Raw genomic sequence first — 19,949 nt, forward strand, 5'->3', positions numbered from 1 at the left:
CCTTGTCAGGTTGAGTGAAAAAACGAGCTGGTAGGACTGGGTCTTTAGGAGATTCCAAACTGTATGTGGTGCTCTTTGACATGATGATATTCATGGCAACATCACACACGGTGTACAGTTTCTGCAATGGTATTTTTTAAAAATTAGGTACTTAAGCTGGCATCCTACACTCTGTAAATCAGTAGTAATTCTAGAACATATATCCAGTCTAAACAGTAAACCAATGAAAGCAATAGTCAGTGTAAGCATTTTAGCTTGCACTATTGTTTTCATTAGTTGTTACTAATAAAATTACTACTAACTCTATATTAGTGATTCTAATTACTACTAATAGAAATACTAATAGAAAAAATTATTTAACATTGTCTATAAATACTACATTTGCTTCACACCCTAGACCCAAATGTTTAAATCAACATGGAACCATAATTATTTACAAAGAACTACATACTTCATTCATTTTTGCATCATCTGGTCCTTGGGCATCTTTTGTTTGTTTAATATTTTCTACCATCTTTCTGATAAATGCATGACTGTTATTTTCATTTTTAGCCATTAATATTTCCAGAACAAACCAAAGACATCTAAAAAAACAAGAAAAAATAAACATAGAAGAAAAATAACCTTTGTTAAATACAAACTAATTCTAAATATAAATACAATGAACCTAGATTATAACTCTTAACAGGAGAAAAAAATTTAAAATAAACAGCTACAAATCAGCAGGGAAAAAGGATATGTCATACATACATATAACAACACATCAGCAATGCAGATGTAAGCTTCTAAGACCCTTCTCAAAGTTTCATTAAATTTCCCAAGGAAGCAGGTTAAAAAAGAAACATAAACAGTGGGAAGAATGAAGTCATCTTCACCCCTGGCTATGACCAGAAGTGAAGACTGCCTAAAAGAATAGTTGTGCAATGAATCAAGTGAGGCCATGGATATGCAAGACCGTCTGTAGTCCTCATGGGAAGTCTTCAAGAGAATATAACCACTTTATTAAATAGCTAAGAATCTTCATCAATAGAGAGGAAAAAGTCATAGTTGACAACTACACATGCTATCTTTGCTTAATGAGGGAAAAATTAAAAAGTTTGAGTAGCATAGTTTTAAAGTTAATTACATAAAATTCTATTCAATAAAAAATGAAAACTGCTTTGTCTATGTACTATGTAGACAGAAACAGACAATTATAGTTGATATATAGAGGAAAAAAGTAACTGGAGAAGGAAGAGAAAGAAATGTGAAGGAAGGCATTATCCTAGAACAGAAAAAATAACCTTTAAAATTTCAAGAATAGGATATGTTCTTCTAGAGTGGCTCTCTGATAGATGGAGACTACTCATGACTATATTGGGGCAATTTAGAAATATAGCCTAAAATGTCTAGTAAATTCTAAAAGGTATTTTCTTTATTTTAAAACACCAATGTTCTCTGATAGAGAGAGGCGGCTAGAAGTTTTTATAAGTTATAATCGCTCTAACACAGAACTCATTTTGGGAAAACTAATTGCTTTATTTTTTTTTAATGGAAACTGTGGCAAAAAAAAGTAATTGCTTTTTCTCTTGCCATGAGAAGTAATCAGTAATTTGACTTTATTCTCCTGAGGTACCTCTCAAATATTTAACTGAAAAATATTTCTATAAATTAAGAAAGTAAGAATTATTTTTCTTTAATAGGAAGCTAAAGGCATAATAAATTAATTGATTCAAAACCACAACAGTCATCTTTTATTGTAACAAAGAGGACCAGGGACTCATGCTTACTATATTCTCCTATTCCACAACATGACATGTTTATAGTGTTTTCAGCATTTCAACAACAATCTCTGAAAGAATTACAAATGTCATAAACTCTAATTAGAAAATCACCAATGAAGTCTTAAGTGAGAGAAATTCCCTAGTTACGAACTTGGCCCATTATTACACCATTCTCTATTCCTATGGAGGAAGACAGTTACTACAAAGAAAAATGTGCTTACTAAACACACAGGTAAAGGAGATTATTAATTCAACTCATAAAAATCTACACAGTTTCAGAAGAAAGTAGGAAAAGATAAAAAATGAAATGGAAACTTTTAATTGATTATTTCAATAGAAAAGAAACATCAGACGAGTAGAGAAACGGAACTAAGATATAGTAATTATGCTTAATTAAGTCTTGGAAAATTATTAAATACATTAAAAACTGTGACATGAAGAGATGGTATAAAAAAGAGCAAATAAAGGAAAGAACCTTAAATACCTAAGAAATGAACTACATCCATAAACTAATTATAATTGAGATCCCATTATCAACATTAAGGGGGAAAAAACAACTTTCAGAAAATATGAAAATGGGATGGAAAAACTCTTACTCTTTAACATCTTTAAGTTGTTCAATATCCTGTACTTTGACATAATCTGGGTCATGTGCCAAAAGGTGAATTGTATATGGAACAACATACTCTGGTAGAAGAGATAATAATTTTTCTGAAAAAGAAAAAAAAAAGAAAAGAAAAAGAAAAAAACAAAACAAAAACACCCAGGTTAGAAAGCCAAATATTAGACACTCTCTCTTTCATACTGTATTTCCTGTATCCCAAGAGTTAATCAGAGTATGGCTACAAGAAAAATATACTGAAATACCATGTTAAGGTTCATGATAAATTATACAGTTTATTCATTCATCCATCATGTCCTTTATTGAAATGCCTACTAAACACACCATGGCTGACGTTACAAAGGCAAATATTTCAGTTTTAAAATGCATATGGACAAAGTAACCCAAACAAACTATATTCATGATTGAGAGACATAAGATCTATTTTTTCTGTTATCATGAGCAATCCTATGTTTAACATTCTCTTTGTAAGCTGCTAAGCAAAATGAAAAACTTTTAAAGTAAATCTTTCAGAGTCAGTAGGGCACAAAATTAGGAAGTAATGTTTGATACTATTTGTAACAAAAGAACAGATACAAAGGAATAGACTTGAGAGTTTCTAGGGCATTTTAAATAACAAAAAAACGTTTTCTAGTTTAAATTCAAATATTTTATATGTTAACTGAGATTAGCATATTCTGTTAGAGAAGTCAGAATGGTAACCCTAACTAAGTTTAATAAAGGGTATGTATTTATAAAAACACTGTATTCATATTCTGGACAATGTCCATTTATATTTCCTATTTTCAAAATAAAAATAAAAACCAGATGTTTAATCTGGTAGATAATATCATGTGTGTCAATAATGCATCAAATTTTCTTTACTTCTAGTGCTGAACTTGCAGAGAATGATTTATGCATAACACCATTCATTTCAAGCCAGACACAAAAGAAAAAGAGTAACAAGGTTCATAATTCAGTGAAATTAAAATTAATTTCCATCAAATATTTATTGAGTGTTTACTATGCTCTAGGCTTATACTGGAACCTAAAAATATAAAGATGTATAAGATGGGTAAAGAGTTTATACTAAAGCACCAACAGAGACAGAAGCTATATTTCATGTGAAAGGTGCCCTAAAATAAGAATAGCTAACACATACATACTGAGTACTTCTTTGGGCCATGCATTATGACAGATGCTGTATACATATACTTTTTCAATTCTCACAACAATCATAGAAATGAGTATAATTATACCAATTTTACAAATAAAGAAACTAAGGCCCAGATTAAGTAACCATCCCAAACATAAACACTAAATGGCAGAGGTGGGATGTGACTGCAGAACCATCACCTTTTTCTAAGGGAAGAAAGGAAGACAAAGAGGGTCACAATGAGCAGTAACACCAACATTGTATTTTAAAGGATTCAAAAGGTGCAAACCATGCTCCTTGGTTTTTGTTCATTTGTCTGGAAGGGGCAGGAAATAGAGTTGACAACAGAGAAAAAAGACGGCTGCACAAATTTAAAGTAATCTAGACTCCATGGATCACAGAGTTCATTGTAGGGAACAGACAGAGAAAAAGCATGAAACTCAGACTAAGCATGCTAAACATTTCAACTTTATCCTATGAGCAATGGAGAATTAACAGGGATTTAAAGCAAGGAAGCGATATGATCTGATTTGTTTTAGAAGGATAATTTTGACAGCCATGTGGCACAGTGGGGAGTGGGGGGGTTAGAAGCAGGAGAACACAGGGGAACACTTACAACAGTGAGGCAGTATATGCAAAAATCCAAGTGAAATATAGCAAGGAAGGAGAGTAGAGGATAGATGTTTAAGACATTTGGAGGAAGAATGAACAGAATTCAATGATGGATGGGGGGGGGAAGGTATGCAGAATGCCTCTGATTTCTGCCTTGGATAAGTGGATGGATTTCAATGCTGTTTGTTAAACAAGTCATAGAAGTCATAAGGCATACCAATGAACCTCGATGGGGTAAAGTGAGCAGATGAAAAGTAAACACAAGCACTGATATGTCAGCTACAGATGAGAAAAAAACAGCAAAGATCAAAGACTTGTACTTTTTTTAAACTAAAATATAGTACTTGGATAATTTGTATAAATATACAAATTTTACTATTCTATTAAAAGTACCTCCAATGTCACTATTTTCCTTGGCCATTTACTCATTTACATAAAGAGACACAGGTTGATATTTAAATACTCATACATTTATATCTTTAAAATGACCTATACTGAATGAAACAGTTACTGAAAAATGGTAACTTCTTAATGAGTGCCAATTAGAATACAATAAATAACAGTATATCATTTTGTATTCTATAAAACTACAACTGTTAGGTTGAAAAAGTACACTTTTCATTTTCCTATATGCTTACCACTAACAGCTGCATGCTGCTTCAGATACTCGCGTCTTACATTTATATTTTTCACCAAGCATTGTCTAGCATGAGCTCTTCTCTCTTTTACAGGATCTTTTGCGCAAAGTGCACAGATTGCCATATACTCTAGTGGAAGCCGTAAGCGGGAAAGGCCTTTGTGAAGTTTCTGAGCAAATACTTGTCTTACTTGATAGCATTCATCCTGTAAAGATATAATTATTCCAGATATTATCTACATGGCAGCAAAGAGTAAGAACTTCAAATATGAAATCTGCTATATCAAGTAAAGTGAAAGGTAAACAGCAGCAAGTTAATCTACAATTGTTGCTTCATTGCTTACAAGAGTGAGATGTTGTGACTCAAGTTAATTTCAAAGCTGCAGTATTCACCTAGGCCCTAATAACTATCAGTTACATGTGTAAGAAAATAAATGTACTTTTAAAACAGAAAATACTGGTAAACATACATCCATCCCAATATAAGTAAACTACTGGGTCATTAAATATGAAATGTCTGATTTCAAATCAAAAGTACAGTTTATTATATCTCAAATAAGAAGCAGTACGATTAATCAAAGTTTGTGCCTAAACTATTGACACAATTTTGCCATCTTAATAGTAGCTCATTTATGCCAGCAGCAAAAACGCGAAAGGCATTTTCCATAGCTTGTTAAAAACTGAATATTTTTCCTTGTAAGAAGTGATCCAAAGCCTGGAAGAAGGTGATTCAAAGTCTGGTAAATACAACAGATGACAGAGTTTCCAAGTCTATCTTCTGTAGTTTGAGCAGTGTTGTTTTTTGCAACATGCAGTCTTGCAGGAGGATTGGCCTATCTCTACTGACCAATGTTGGCTGCTTAATGGCTAGCATCATTTCATCTAATTGGTTGCAGTAGACATCACTGTAAATCGATTGGTCAGGTTTCATGAAGCTGTAGTGGCTAATACTACCACTAGACCACCGAACAGACACTATTAGCTTTCTCTAATGATTATTCGGTTTTGGACTGTGTTTCGGCACTTCATCTTTATCCAGTCATCATGCTGAATGCTTGCAATTGTCAAAAAGAATCCATTTTTCATTACACTTAACAATATGGTGTAGAAATGGTTCACTTTTATATGGTGACAGCAAAGAGAGGCAAACTTTGACATGATTTCTCTTCTGATGCTTGTTTAATTCATGCAGAACCAATCTATCCAGCTTCTTTTTTAACCTTGCCCATTTTATTCAAATGGTCCAATACTGTAGTAATAGTCAAACCTTGCTGCTAATTCATACATCAGTTGAGATGGACTCGCTTCCACTACAGCTTTCAGCTCATCATTATCCACCTTGGTCTCAGGTCGCGTACGTAGCTCATTTTCAAGATTAAAATCACCAGAATGGAATTTCTCAAACCATCGACATACTACTATGTGTAGCCACATCCTTCCCAAACACTTCATTTATCTTTCAAGGTGTCTGCACTGCACTGGTTTCACGACAGAACTCATATTCGAAAATAACACAAATTTTCACTTATCCATGATTTCACAAAAATTGCTCTAAAAAAACTTTGAAATAAAACAAGAAGTGTCAAAGTGTAATGTCAGAGATATCAACCATCAAACTTAGTACTTAAGGAAACTGGACATTCCATAATTAATAGGCTAATAAAAAATTAAAGCTTAAACACTACCTCATATATGGCTTTGTCATTACTAAGCAAGATAAAGCTGCTGTCCAATTTATACATTTTTGTTCTATCACTGAGTTTTCTATCTGAAAAAACTATTCAGAGTAAAAGCATAACTCTAGCTGGGCATAGTGGTGCATACCTGTAGTCCCAGCTACTCAGGAGGCTGAGGGAGACATAGTAACATATCATCGAAAGAATGACAAGAACACAGAAAGAGGAAAGAAGAGGAAAGGAGAGGAGGGGAGGGGTGGGGAGGGAACTCTGGAGTTACCCTCAGAAATACCAAATTACTTTTAGTTCTACAATTAAACCAAGTTATTTATTATTGCTATACCCGCTTACCTCATACTAGTCCTCTCTCCTAAACTCACACCTACTCTCCTAGCTAACTCCTACTCATCCTTAAACACAGCTCATATACCTGCCAGAAAGCAGTGTGTAATCTGTGTCCTGCATCCACCTCTGTCCTATCTTAGCACTTTGTACATATCTCCAGCATAGCATTTAGTATACAGTATGAAAATGATTGGTTTATGTCTGTCTTACCTATTGGTGCTAGTTCCTTGAAGACAAGAACTATGTCTTTATTTATCTTTGTCTCTCTAAGTCTAATACGGTACCTGGCATACAGATGATCAGAATTTTTCTCAACTACAGTACTCCTCTCTTATCTATGGGAGATACATGCCAAGACCCCCAATGGAAGCTTGAAACTGAGGAGAGTACTTGTACATATACTATGCTTCTCTTTCTCTTTCTCTCTCTCTCTCTTTCTTTCTTTCCTCTTTCTTTCTATCTATCTATCTATGATAGTCTAAAGATTACCATTCAAACACTTCTAAGTGACATATGAAGACCTTCATAATCACACCTTACACTCTGCCAATTAACGCAAAGTGCGGTGTGTTTCACATTAATGTAACTTTATTTACACTATTTCTTCTATCTAGAATGATCATTTAGTTTTTTTAAAAACCTCAGTCATAATACCTTGCCCTTATCTTTAAGTCCTTATTTTGTATATCTCTCATTTAATTTGAATTTTATTATAAGCTTATTATAATACCAAACACCAACTTTTTTCTTTTTTTTGAGACAGAATCTCACTTTGTTGCCTGGGCCAGAGTGCCATGGCATCAGCCTAGCTCACAGCAACCTCCAACTCCTGGGCTCAGGCGATCCTTCTGCCTCAGCCTCCTGAGTAGCTGGGACTACAGGCATGTGCCACCACACCTGGCTAATTTTTTCTATATATTTTTAGTTAGCCAATTAATTTCTTTCTATTTTTAGTAGAGATGGGGTCTCACTCTTGCTCAGGCTGGTTTCCAACTCCTGACCTTGAGCAATCCGCCCGCCTTGGCCTCCAAGAGTGCTAGGATTACAAGCGTGAGCCACTGGGCCTGGCCCAAACATCAACTTTTAAAGAAGCAATCTGGCTTTCACAGAAATAGTTTCTGTTATCTACCTTCCCATTCAACAAAGTTAAAGTTAACTCACTCCTTCCCCAGTATTACTCCCATGGGGGAGTGGAGTCTTTATTATACAATTATTTACTATGAAAATATCACTGAATGAGTAAAAATCAAGATATCACAAATGTACTCATAAATGAACAGGCCTTTCATTAAAAAATTAATCTAAAATCAACATAACATAAACATATTCACAAATGAACAGGTTTTTCATTAAAAAATTAATCTCAGCCAGGTACAGTGGCTCACAACTGTAATCCCAGTATTTTTGGAGGCCAAGGAGGGAGGATCATTTGAGGTCACGAGTTCAAGACCAGCCTCAGCAAGAACGAGACCCTATCTTTACTAAAAATAGAAAAATTAGCTGGGCATAGTGGAATACACCTATAGTCCCAGATTCTTGGGAAGCTGAGGCAAGAGGATCACTTGAGCCCAAGGGTTTGAGGTTGCAGTGAGCTATAATAATGCTGCTGCACTCTAGTCTGGGCAACAGAGCAAGACCCTATCTCAAAAAATAAATAAATAAATAAAAAGTAAAAAGTAAAAATCTCTACTCAAATATCCCTGCCCCCCACTTTGATAATATCTTCAACCAAGACCATGTTTTTGTCGCTCTCACTAAATCATTCAGGATCCAATACAATGCAAATTAATTACAATGTCAATCTGTGAACCGTCATAAATGTAGCAGGTTTCAAAAAAGTCATTATAGTGATATTGGAGGAGAACTGTCAAATTATAGGCAAGGTAACTAACATATAACTGAAGAAGAGAAAACTGACAGGAATGATGACATATAGGTACTTCAAGAGAATCATTGGAATAAAAAATTTCAAAATGTGTTACTTAGAACTGAGGAAGTCTTCAATTTTTTTACAAAGATTATCTTTTTGACTATGTTAGAAAATCAAGGAAATAATAGAGTAATATAATTTTACCAGAAAAATGCACTCAAAAAAGAAGCAGTTGATACTTTCATGGCTATGGTTATAAAAAATTATTGGTTAAATGTAAGAAAAAAAGCAGATGGTGTCTACACTACAAAGATCACCCCTCCCCCCAAGATAAAGTTCCAATCAAAGCTTTTACTCACTACTGGCTATGAAATTAATTTTAAATTAGATTAAATTTAGTCTAATTAATTTACCTTAAGCAAATTCACTTTTAGTAGCCTTTTCTAGTACAAATTATCCTCAGAATTACTTTCAGTATCTTGTAAATAGGTCATTTATACTTTGTGTATCTCATTGCATTGTCAAGACTTATCTATATTTTCTGTTCTCCCAATAGGCTGTTAGCTTCTTGAGGGCTGAAGCAATGACTTACTCATCTTTGTGTTTCCATTACCTAGAACAATGTACAGCACATAGCAGTACAGAGTTAATTTTTCATGAAATGAATTCCAAATTCTAAAATACCTAAGCAATTATTAAATTATGTTAAGATTCGTATTGAGTTTCTATTCCTCCAAATTTACTTTCTGTTCAAATACATGGCAAGGCCCTCCCAGATATAACACTGCCTTTCAAGAGCCTCAACTCAAAAGAAATAAACCACACGAACATAAGTAACTAAAACACAATGCAGTTTTGTATATATCACAAAACTGCAGGTGAAATTCATAGAGAATTAAAAGGAGAGAGAATACTGCCAGCTAACAGAATCTGAGCAAGTTTTGTGGAGAAGACTGTATTTGAGCCTTGATACGAGGAAAGGGTTGGGTTGAATGTATGAAAATGGAAGGGTGAGAATAAAATCACAAGAAGTAAAGTATAGGGCACATAAAAGAAAAAGAAAATTGTTCAGCTACACTAAAAGAGGGTAGGTAAAGGGTAGAGTGCTAAATGAGATGCATATTTAGGGCTATATATTAGAGGGACTCTAATGCCAGGTTGTGAAATATGTGCAATTTTTTTTTACAAGTATGAGCCCCTATTTTTTGAACAGGGGAATAATCTTATTATCACTATGATTAGGGAAATTTATCCAATAATAAAGAAAGCCTCACAATAGTCTTGAGAACTAGTGATGGTCAGAGCAATGAAAATGGTTAAGAAGGTATGAATAAAAATAATATAATGGGGATCAAAGGACAAAATTACATGCAACTTTTGCAACAAGGTACAAAGACACAAAGAAGTCAAATATAAATCATGCTTTTAGGTCTAAGAAATGTCATTCAGAGCCGGGCGCGGTGGCTCACGCCTGTAATCCTAGCTCTCTGGGAGGCTGAGGCGGGCGGATTGCTCGAGGTCAGGAGTTCGAAACCAGCCTGAGCAAGAGTGAGACCCCGTCTCTACTATAAATAGAAAGAAATTAATTGGCCAACTAATATATATACAAAAAATTAGCCGGGCATGGTGGCGAATGCCTGCAGTCCCAGCTACTTGGGAGGCTGAGGCAGCAGGATTGCTTGAGCCAGGAGTTTGAGGTTGCTGTGAGCTAGGCTGACGCCACGGCACTCACTCTAGCCTGGGCAACAAAGCGAGACTCTGTCTCAAAAAAAAAAAAAAAAAAAAGAAATGTCATTCAGATTTATTTAACACTTACTGAGGCACTACATGTTGAGAGAGAATAAATTTGGGAGATAGTACAAATTCAGTTTTATATTCACAAAACATAAAAGTTTTAAAAATCTGTCCCATTTAAGTGGGACCAGAGACTTGGAAAAAAACTTGATATTGCTAGTATAGTAGCCACTCACATAGATGATGAGGTGGCCAAACAAGAATGTATAAGTGTTGAAATTGATCCTTGACAGATCCTAACAGAATACATATATTTAAAGAAAAAGAAGAGGCAGAAAATGTAGTCAGAGAAGACAAAAATCAAGAGACAGAAACAAAACAAGAGAGTTTCAAGAATAAAGGAGGATGGCCAGCACGCGATGGCTCACGCCTATAATCCTAGCACTCTGGGAGGCCAAGGCGGGCGATTGCTCAAGGTCAGGAGTTCGAAACCAGCCTGAGCAAGGGCAAGACCCTGTCTCTACTATAAATAGAAACAAATTAATTGGACAACTATATATATAGGAAAAATTAGCCGGGCATGGTGGTGCATGCCTGAAGTCCCAGCTACTCGGGAGGCTGAGTCAGAAGGATCACTTGAGCCCAGGAATTTGAGGTTGCTGTGAGCTAGGCTGACGCCAGAGCACTCACTCTAGCCTGGGCAACAAAGTGAGACTCTGTCTCAAAAAAAAAAAAGAAGAAAGGAGGAATAAGCTGAGTCAAATGACATAGCAAAGGCAATGAAGAATGATAAGATCACTGGACATTAGGACCTCAATAGGGCATTTTTGGAAACAATGAAGGCAAATACCAAAATAAGTGTAGAGAAGAGAGGATAAGAAAGACAAAGATATATAGATTACACTTTCTTGAAGTTTGGAAGTTTAAAAACAGGAGACAAACATGATATAACGGAGTAACAGAAATAGAGAAAAGTTTTGTTTAGAATGGGGTAACTTGACCTGCTTGTAAGTTGTGAGAAGATGCTAATAACTGAATTTTAACCATTAGCACATGTCCCATGGTGAAAAGAATTCTAAAGCAATCTTAAAGCTTAGGCCATATGAACTTTCCCCTTGGGAATTTGGTGCTTGAGGTGGTAATGTACTAATATAATGCTAGAAAACAAAGTCTCTAGAAGTCAGTAAGTGTGGATACTTTTGCATATAACATTTAACATTAATAGTTGGCACATAATTTGTATACCTTATAAGTTTCAAAGTCCATCTCTTTTTATATATTTCTATGTTTTGTTTTTCTTTTAATTTACACTTCAATAATGATAGTACCAATACTCTAAGAAATATTAAACCAAGAACCTGATAAATCAACAAATTGCAAGTCTTACCAATTAAAAAACATACTTACATAGGTTATTTTCTTCTAAGAAATGTATATATATTTTAAAAATTTTTCAATTTCTTACAAAATAAAATTATCTACAAAATTAAATGAGGAAACTAGCCCAGGAAGTTAGGTGCTTCCCAAAATCCCACTGCTCAAATGGTCTTGTCTGAACAGCAACAAAACTAAAACAAATCATAAACAGGATTTAGAATACCTGTTTTAAAAGAGTAAAGTAGCAGAAATTGACAAAATGATTACAATTTAAAAATACACCTATTTTTAAATTAAAATTTTAAATTGTGTCTAGGGGTTATAAATAAGCAGCAATTTTTAAATAAGCAGTAGAAGGAACAGGAGAGGGGGAGAGAAAAAATTATAGTGATTCTGAAATAAATTCTTCAGACTATTTGCAAAAGGATAGAAAAATTATGTGTAAAATAACCAAAATATAAATAAAAAACTCATACTAGAATTATATTTACTATTATGAAAGTCCTTTTTCTTTAATTTTCTCCCTAAAACTTCTAAAGTGATATAGTTAAAATATAAAGTTACTCTAAGAAATCCATAAAACTGGAATATGAATCCGTAATTATCGTACCACTATTTATAATCTGAAAATTTAACTTACTGAATAATAATGCGAGTAAGGAATGCTTTCAACCTGATATTAGTCTATGCCATGTCTTCATAAAACTATAAATTTCTATATATTTTTTTCATTTTAGGAATGAAATATGTGCAGTCAATCCTCATTATTCACAGATTTTATATTTAGGAATTTGTTTACTGGCTAGAACTTATTTTAAACACAAAAATAAATACTTGAAGTGATTTCTCGGTCATATACAAAGTAAAGGCACAGAGCAGCAAAATAATTGAGTAGTCAGACATGCACATTCCCAGCTGAGGTCAAAGAAGGCAACACTCTGCCTTCTTGTTTCAGGTCTCATACCGTAAGTAAAGTGTCCTTTTTGCGGTCTATTTAGTACCACATTTTTCACATTTTTGTGCTTGTTGGCTTATCTGTTGTTTAAAATGGCTCTCAGGCATAGTGACAAAGGGCTGTCTGGTGTTTCAAAGCACAAGAAGGCTGTCATAACAGAAAAAAATGCATGTGCTAGATAAGCTTTGTTCAGGCATAAGTTATAGTTCTGTTGACTATGAATTCAATGTTAATGAAACGGTGTCTTTAAACAGAAACACACATAAAACAAGGTTGTGTATTAACTGATTGACAAAAATGTTTTAACCAGAGGTTTGAAGGAACTTATCCTTGTGTTTACCCTAAAAGCAATCAAAGTATTCCTAATTCAATGTTTGTAGTAATTTCATAGAGAAAAAAAAACTACTGCAAATAGCCAGGTACAGTGCCACCCAAGTCTATCTTCCCAGCAACTTAGGAGGCTAAGATGGGAGGATCACTTGAGGCCAGGAGTTCGGGATCAGGCTACGCAACATAGCAAGACTCTGTTTCTAAAAAATAAATTAAAAATCAGCCAGGCATGGTGGCACATGCCTGTAGTTCTGGCTATCAGAAGGCTGAGGCAGGAGGATCGCTTGAGCCCAAGAGTTCAAGGCTGCAGTGAGCTACCATCATACCGCTGTACGCCAACCTGGGCAACATAGTGAGACCCTATCTTGAACAGAAAAGAAAAGGAAAATGGGAAGAGGAAAAGAAGAGAAGAGAACTACTGCAAATAACAAGAATCAACTGCACTGCGTTAGCAACCCCAAATTCAAATGATAGTTTTGGAACTCTGAAATGTTTATCATGTACTAATTTTCCAAAAGAAAACATAATCATTCAAAATTTTGATCTAAATTCATAGTGGATGCTTTTCTTCCTAAAAGTCAAAACCCATCTGAAGTCATTTTATATTGCCATTTTCCTTACGTTGATAGCTAATGCGCATAGCTGATACTGTTCTAATGTGATGATTTCATGGTAACAGGGTTCCTGTGCCAGCTTCACAATAGCACTCCCAGCAGCAAGTCGCAGGCGTGACATATCTGGTTTACTGGAAAATGAGCAAGAATGAATATAGATTAGATTTCTAAATGTCTACATAAAATTCTTCCTACTTTGTATGTCTAATTCTGTAAAAATTCTTCTAGTAAAAAATAAAAAAAAAAAGGAGAAAATGCTGTATTCTGAATGTTTGTTTCCCCCCAAAATTCATCTTAAAATTCAAACACTAAGGTGACTGTATTAGGAGGCAATTATGCCATGGAGCTGAAACCTTCATGAATGGGATTAGTACCCTTACAAAAGTGCCCTAAGGGAGCTTGTTTGCCACTTCTGCCATTTGAGGACACAGCAAGAAATCAAAAGTCTACAACCCAGGCAGGAGAGGGCTGTCACCAGAAACCAACCATGCTGCATCCTTATCTGGAAGTTCCCAGCCTTCAAAACTGTGAGAAATAAATTTCTGTTGTCCACTCTATGGTATTTTGTTATAGCAGCCTGAATGAACTAAGAAAATAATTTAGTGATACTGATACTATATTATGTTCACTTAGCTTTGGAAGATAGTGTTTAATATTATAAAATTCATCTCTTAAACATAAGTCTATGCTAGTGTCACTAAAAGTCATTCAAGTCTCTAATCTTACACAAAAAAAGCTCATAGTCAAGCCTACTAGAAATCTATTTGCATGTTTAGTTATTAGGTGTTAAGTATTCTACTATAGATTTTTTTGAGATATGTTTACTTATACATTAGGCATAAAAATGTCATAACTCACTAGTACATCAACCACAACTACTGTGCTAAGCACAGAAGAAATACAGTGTCCCAAAAGTCATCATACATAGGAAAAATGGGAAATTGTAGCTAAATATACCTTTATTTACAAAATATTTACTACAAAATTTTATAAAATGTTTCCTTTGTATGAAGACATTTGGGATATTCTGTATAATGAAAGCAGGCATAGTAGATAAAACATTACTATTCTTAGCTAGGATTGAACTTTTCAAATATTACCAAGAGGCTCCTTTTAAATTCACAGAAGGAAAACTGCTAAACGAAGCACACTTCATAGAATTCAAGACTACTAAATACATTTAAACAATTTTCCCTAATATAGTGTTTTATTAGCTGAATTACAGGGATCTTTTGTATGTAAGGAGGGGAAAGTTGTGGTCCTTAATTAGAACCTCCTTTGTAGTTCTATAGTAAAAGATTATCTTTCAACATTTATATAACAAATATATGACTATCATCTATTGCACTATGGAGGATTTAAAAGAAAAGACAGTCTTAATTTTCCAAGATCTAACAATCTAGCTGGTTAAAGACTTTTCCTTTACCTTTCTAAGGATTACGTAAAAAATACTGATGAATACTTGGCAACTTTAGTAAGGTTCTAAACTTATAGGACATGTCTCAGAGGTGCTTTTCAGTTCATCATTAACAATATTCCAAGTATTTATTAATAGGTAAATCATAGTTCTCAGTGCAGAGTGTACATGCCAGTTGTTGGATATTTTCCCCACAGATATGGACAACAGATGCTTCCTACATATCTATTTTTAAAATCTCCCATCTAGACAAGAGGTTTCTATTTAATTTAATCCTGTAAGTCTTTAAAAAAATACACACACACACAACATATAACATGTAATTGTAGTAAACTTTTGGTTTTAGTTTTTAGCTTTATTAAGCAGAAGAAACTTTCCTTCAAATAAAATCTTACACAAAAGTTTAAGGTAGAAACACACAAAAAAGCAGGCTTCCTATTTAAGCAAAGGACAGAACCCCACCCCCATCTCCAAGGCTCTATCTACTTTGTTTCTACCAATAATAACTCTTACTCCAACACTACGCAGCCCTTAAATGTTCCTGAATGTCATATGGGTTCCATAGAACACAGCTTACTTGACACTATATACCACATATCACTGCAATTACTTTACATATTTTAATATGTCATTCTTTACATAAACCCTAAAAGGAGATAGTTGTTATTTTACAGATGAGGAATCTGAAACATGTAGAAGTTAAATAACTTGCTGATAAATAAAAACAGCTGATCAACAGCGGAAGGTGAAACCTGAATTTTAAGCTGTGTAATATGCCTTCAATTTGCCTCCATGTTGTTAACCACTAAGGTATATTGCTTCTCTAATAAAAGCGTATACAGCTGAATATAACCGGGGAAATAAGAAGTATAAAATAATGTAAATAATAAATTAACTTAAGAGACAAAATCAGCCAGGCACGGTGGCTCACGCCTATAATCCTAGCACTCTGGGAGGCCAAGGCTGGCGGGTTGCTCAAGGTCAGGAGTTCGAAAGCAGCCTGAGCAAGAGCTAGACCCCATCTCTACTATAAATAGAAAGAAATTAGCTGAACAACTAAAAATATATAGAAAAAATTAGCCAGGCATGGTGGCACATGCCTGTAGTCTCAGCTACTTGAGAGGCTGAGGCAGAAGGATTGCTTGAGCCAAGGAGTTAGAGGTTGCTCTGAGCTAGGCTGATGCCACAGCACTCTAAGGCCAAGCAACAGAGTGAGACTCTGTCTCAAAAAAAAAAAAAAAAATTTACTTATTATTTATAAAGTCCCAAACATTGGTATATATAAATTATGGGAGTAGAGAGATGAAAACAACTAACTAGAATATAAGAAGGTAGACAGATCAGCTGTATATACAAAATAAATAGTTTACCAAGTTTTATATTTTTCTGTTTTGTTTGAGAAGGATGTGCTACTGTTAGCATTCTATGCAAAGAGTAAAGTACAAGCAAAACATACAAAGAGAATAAAAATGAAGACAAAAAAGTAAAAAGCAGCTGGCAGTCACCTTTTTATGTTTTCTCATTAAGGTCTTTAAGCTTGATATATGAAGGCTAAGTTATTGTCCTATTTTATGTTAATAAGAAGTAACACTAGTGGCACCTGTGTTTACATACAAGACAAATCTCTAAATTTTAGCTAACACTGACGTAACAACCATTGCCATCATCAATGCTTATTACTATGTGCTAGGTAGTGTGTTAAATACCTTATATAACTCAATTATATCATAATAGCTAGATAAGATACACATGCATAATTGCCATTATTTATATTTTATAGGCAAGGAAACTGAGGTATTGAGATGTTAAAGCGACTTGCAATGGTCAACTAACTAGTAAGTGGCACAGCCAGGTTTTGATGTTGGGTTCCAGAATCCATGTTTTCAATCACTATACAATACCTCCTTCAAACAAAGCAAAATAAAATCACACCAAAAAAGTGTGTTCATTTTTAAAAATGTACATTTTTAAAATAAGCAGCTACTTATACTTCTGGAAACAGACTCAATAAGTTGCCTTCCATCAGTCTGTTGTTCTCCCTTTAGACATTAATAAGAATGTGAAACATAATTTATTTATTGATACACTAACACGTTCACATTAGATTTCCCCAAGAGTAAGCATCTATTGTTTAAAATACTTACAATGTGTAACGGTACCCTGCACCAGACATGTGGCTGCCATTGTAAAATAAACACTGTACAAAAGCATATTACTGTAAAAATATATGCATATGTACAAAGAGATACAAATTATTTTTTCAAAAAGAAACTGCACTATTCAACAGTTACATCAGGAGTTGAAATACTATACAATCAAAAGAACTTTGAAGTGGTAATTGCGTACCTAATTTTCCCCTGTTCTGTCAAGTCTCCATCACTATGCAATATTGTTGTTAACAATCTTAAGGTAGAAGTTCCTGATTTACTGTGATTATTTTTCATTCCAAGTAGCCATCGAACCATCATTTTAATAGCCTGAATCTATTTAAAACACAAGTTGAGAAATAAAACATTGGTACATTTTAAAATAATTTCCATATCAACTTTAAAAAAATCAGAAAATGTTTTCAATGGATGCTTTTAAAAAAATAAAAAAGAATTATTCTTTTACATATATAAGAAGATAATTTTAAATTAAAAATGTTTCAACCTCCAGGAGAATGGCAAGAAAAAACGAAAAGAAATGACTAAAGACTGTTTCAGTTGCTATTATTTTTTCAAATGTTTTCCCAACAAGCCTTCCACCCTTTAGAACCTAGAGTAAAATCATGCTAACTTCCCTAATCAGAAAAGTTAAGTTCCCAACTTAACTATATTCAATCTTTTCTGCCTGAGAATTGATACTGCCTCACATTTATACTATATTTTATAATTATGAAGTACTTAAGTACTTTTATACTTGTTACTTCCTTTAATATTTACAACAACCCTTTTGAAGAAGTACAGGTTACCTCTTTTTAAATGGATGTACATATTATCTCAGCTTTTTACAGAGCTGTGGTACAGGAGCTAAGTGGGTCTTGAACAGTGTTTGGTATATAGAAGACACTCTGAAGAATCTTTCCTGGGCATCTGGTAAGTATGAACTTATATGGTTCACAGGTGGTCTGCCTTCTAGTTCAGTGCTGCTCACAACTACACCAAGTGTTGCTTGAGACCAATGCTAAGAAAATAGGTTTATAATGGGACTCAAAGTATCAAGCATCATTCTAAAAGTAAGGCTGCTTTACAGGTGTGAAAAAATAGAATCAGAATCTGAAGCTAGACTAATGTAAAAAAGTAGTACATAATGTGAAATATAAAAATATATACACACACAGCCTGAAAGGATTTATAAGAAATTATAACTAGAAAAATAATATTTAATATATTTGCTCCTGGCCTTCGCACCTTGGCAATAGATTGAGATGAGGTCTATGCTATAGACCACAGATGGTTTTAATAAATCAATACTCTCTACACGCGTGAGGAGTCACTAATTCAAGGAATTACATGCTAAATTTTTAAAAAATAAAAATATTTTTATTAAATCCCATGGAGTAGATGAACAGGCAAAAATCTGAATTACTGTCTTTACTGAACAGGAGAATGTCCATAAAAACCAGCATTGCCATTTGCTATTAAAACAGTGATATCTAGGAAGCAGGCACATGGAAACAATTTTCAAACTTTTCTTAGATTATATGCAGTTTGCCACAAGACTCAGGTTTCTCATTACTACCCTACACTCTCACAGCAAATGAGATAATATCATATAACAAATACAAATACTTGAGTGATTTTAACAGCCATTTCTTTGTAACAAATAGAAATTTTAATACCTTTAGTAGTATTATAATATATTAAGTATATTAAAATCAACAGATCTACGCATATTACTCACTTTCACCATTGTCTCAGGAGATACTTCTTCATCTGGAACCCAAAGTTTAGTTGTCTTTTTTCCTGGAAGCTAAACAAAAATAAAGGACTTTAAAACATGAATATGAATTATCATGTTCAATTACTACTTAATGAATGAATGAAATCCTTATCTTCTGCAGTGACAGTCATTATATGTGACTAAAATACCCCATCTAATAACCCTATTTACTAAAAAAAGGTTGAAAGGCATATCTTCACTAGCACCCATATACAGCACTTACAGAGCCATCACTAGTTGGTTCTTTCCAGGTGTATGGTAGGACCTGTTGCACATACTCCCTTACTTAGCCCCTTTTGAGACTAATGATTAAATTATGTAAGGCAGGTGGCAAAGATTAGGGATTTAAAAAAAAAATCAACGAAGGCCAGGTGAGTGGCTCACACCTGTAATCTCAACACTTTGGGAAGCCAAGGTGGGAGGATCACTTAAGGCCAGGAATTCAAGACCAGCCTGGGCAACATAGCAAGACCCTGTCTCTAAAAAAAAATAAAAATAAATTAACTAGATGTGGTAGCATGCAACTGTAGCCCTAACTACTCTGGAGGCTGAGGCAGGAAGATCCTTTTAGCTCAGGAATTCAAAATTACAATGAGATATTGACTGTACTACTGCATTCCAGCCTAGGCAACAGAGCAAGACCCCGTCTCAAAAAACAACAATAAACCCAAATCAATGGAGCCAAAGGTGTAGTACTTAGACAGGAGGAAAGGTTATTAAAAACAAAAACAAAAAAAATTCTGAGCAGGGGAAAAATTAGAAAGGTTTCTAGTTCAAGAAAGATAACAGAAAACATGCATTAATACCTTGTTACTTACATCCCACTAAAGTGGCAAATCACACACACGCACAAATACACTAGTTAGTAGGGCTAGAAAAAAGAGGCCAAAAGAAGGCCAGAATCATAGGAAATTTTTGGAAAACACAAAATGTGCACT

General features: G+C 34.2%; 1 protein-coding gene across 7 annotated transcripts in view; it reads right to left on the reverse strand.

The window, feature by feature from the left end:
* Positions 1 to 19,949, reverse strand: part of PDS5B (PDS5 cohesin associated factor B) — a 160,071-nt gene that overhangs the window by 22,488 nt on the left and 117,634 nt on the right. For all 7 annotated transcript variants that reach the window (XM_020290441.2, XM_076009501.1, XM_076009503.1 and 4 more), the window contains 7 exons: positions 18,973 to 19,041; positions 17,434 to 17,570; positions 13,678 to 13,801; positions 4,771 to 4,975; positions 2,360 to 2,474; positions 452 to 584; positions 2 to 121 (listed from right to left, as the gene is read on the reverse strand). In XM_020290441.2, coding sequence (XP_020146030.1) covers positions 2 to 121; positions 452 to 584; positions 2,360 to 2,474; positions 4,771 to 4,975; positions 13,678 to 13,801; positions 17,434 to 17,570; positions 18,973 to 19,041 — 903 coding nt within the window. The remainder of the gene's footprint in view (position 1; positions 122 to 451; positions 585 to 2,359; positions 2,475 to 4,770; positions 4,976 to 13,677; positions 13,802 to 17,433; positions 17,571 to 18,972; positions 19,042 to 19,949) is intronic.

Source organism: Microcebus murinus, chromosome 13, assembly GCF_040939455.1.
Source record: "Microcebus murinus isolate Inina chromosome 13, M.murinus_Inina_mat1.0, whole genome shotgun sequence".
Taxonomy (NCBI): domain Eukaryota; kingdom Metazoa; phylum Chordata; class Mammalia; order Primates; family Cheirogaleidae; genus Microcebus; species Microcebus murinus.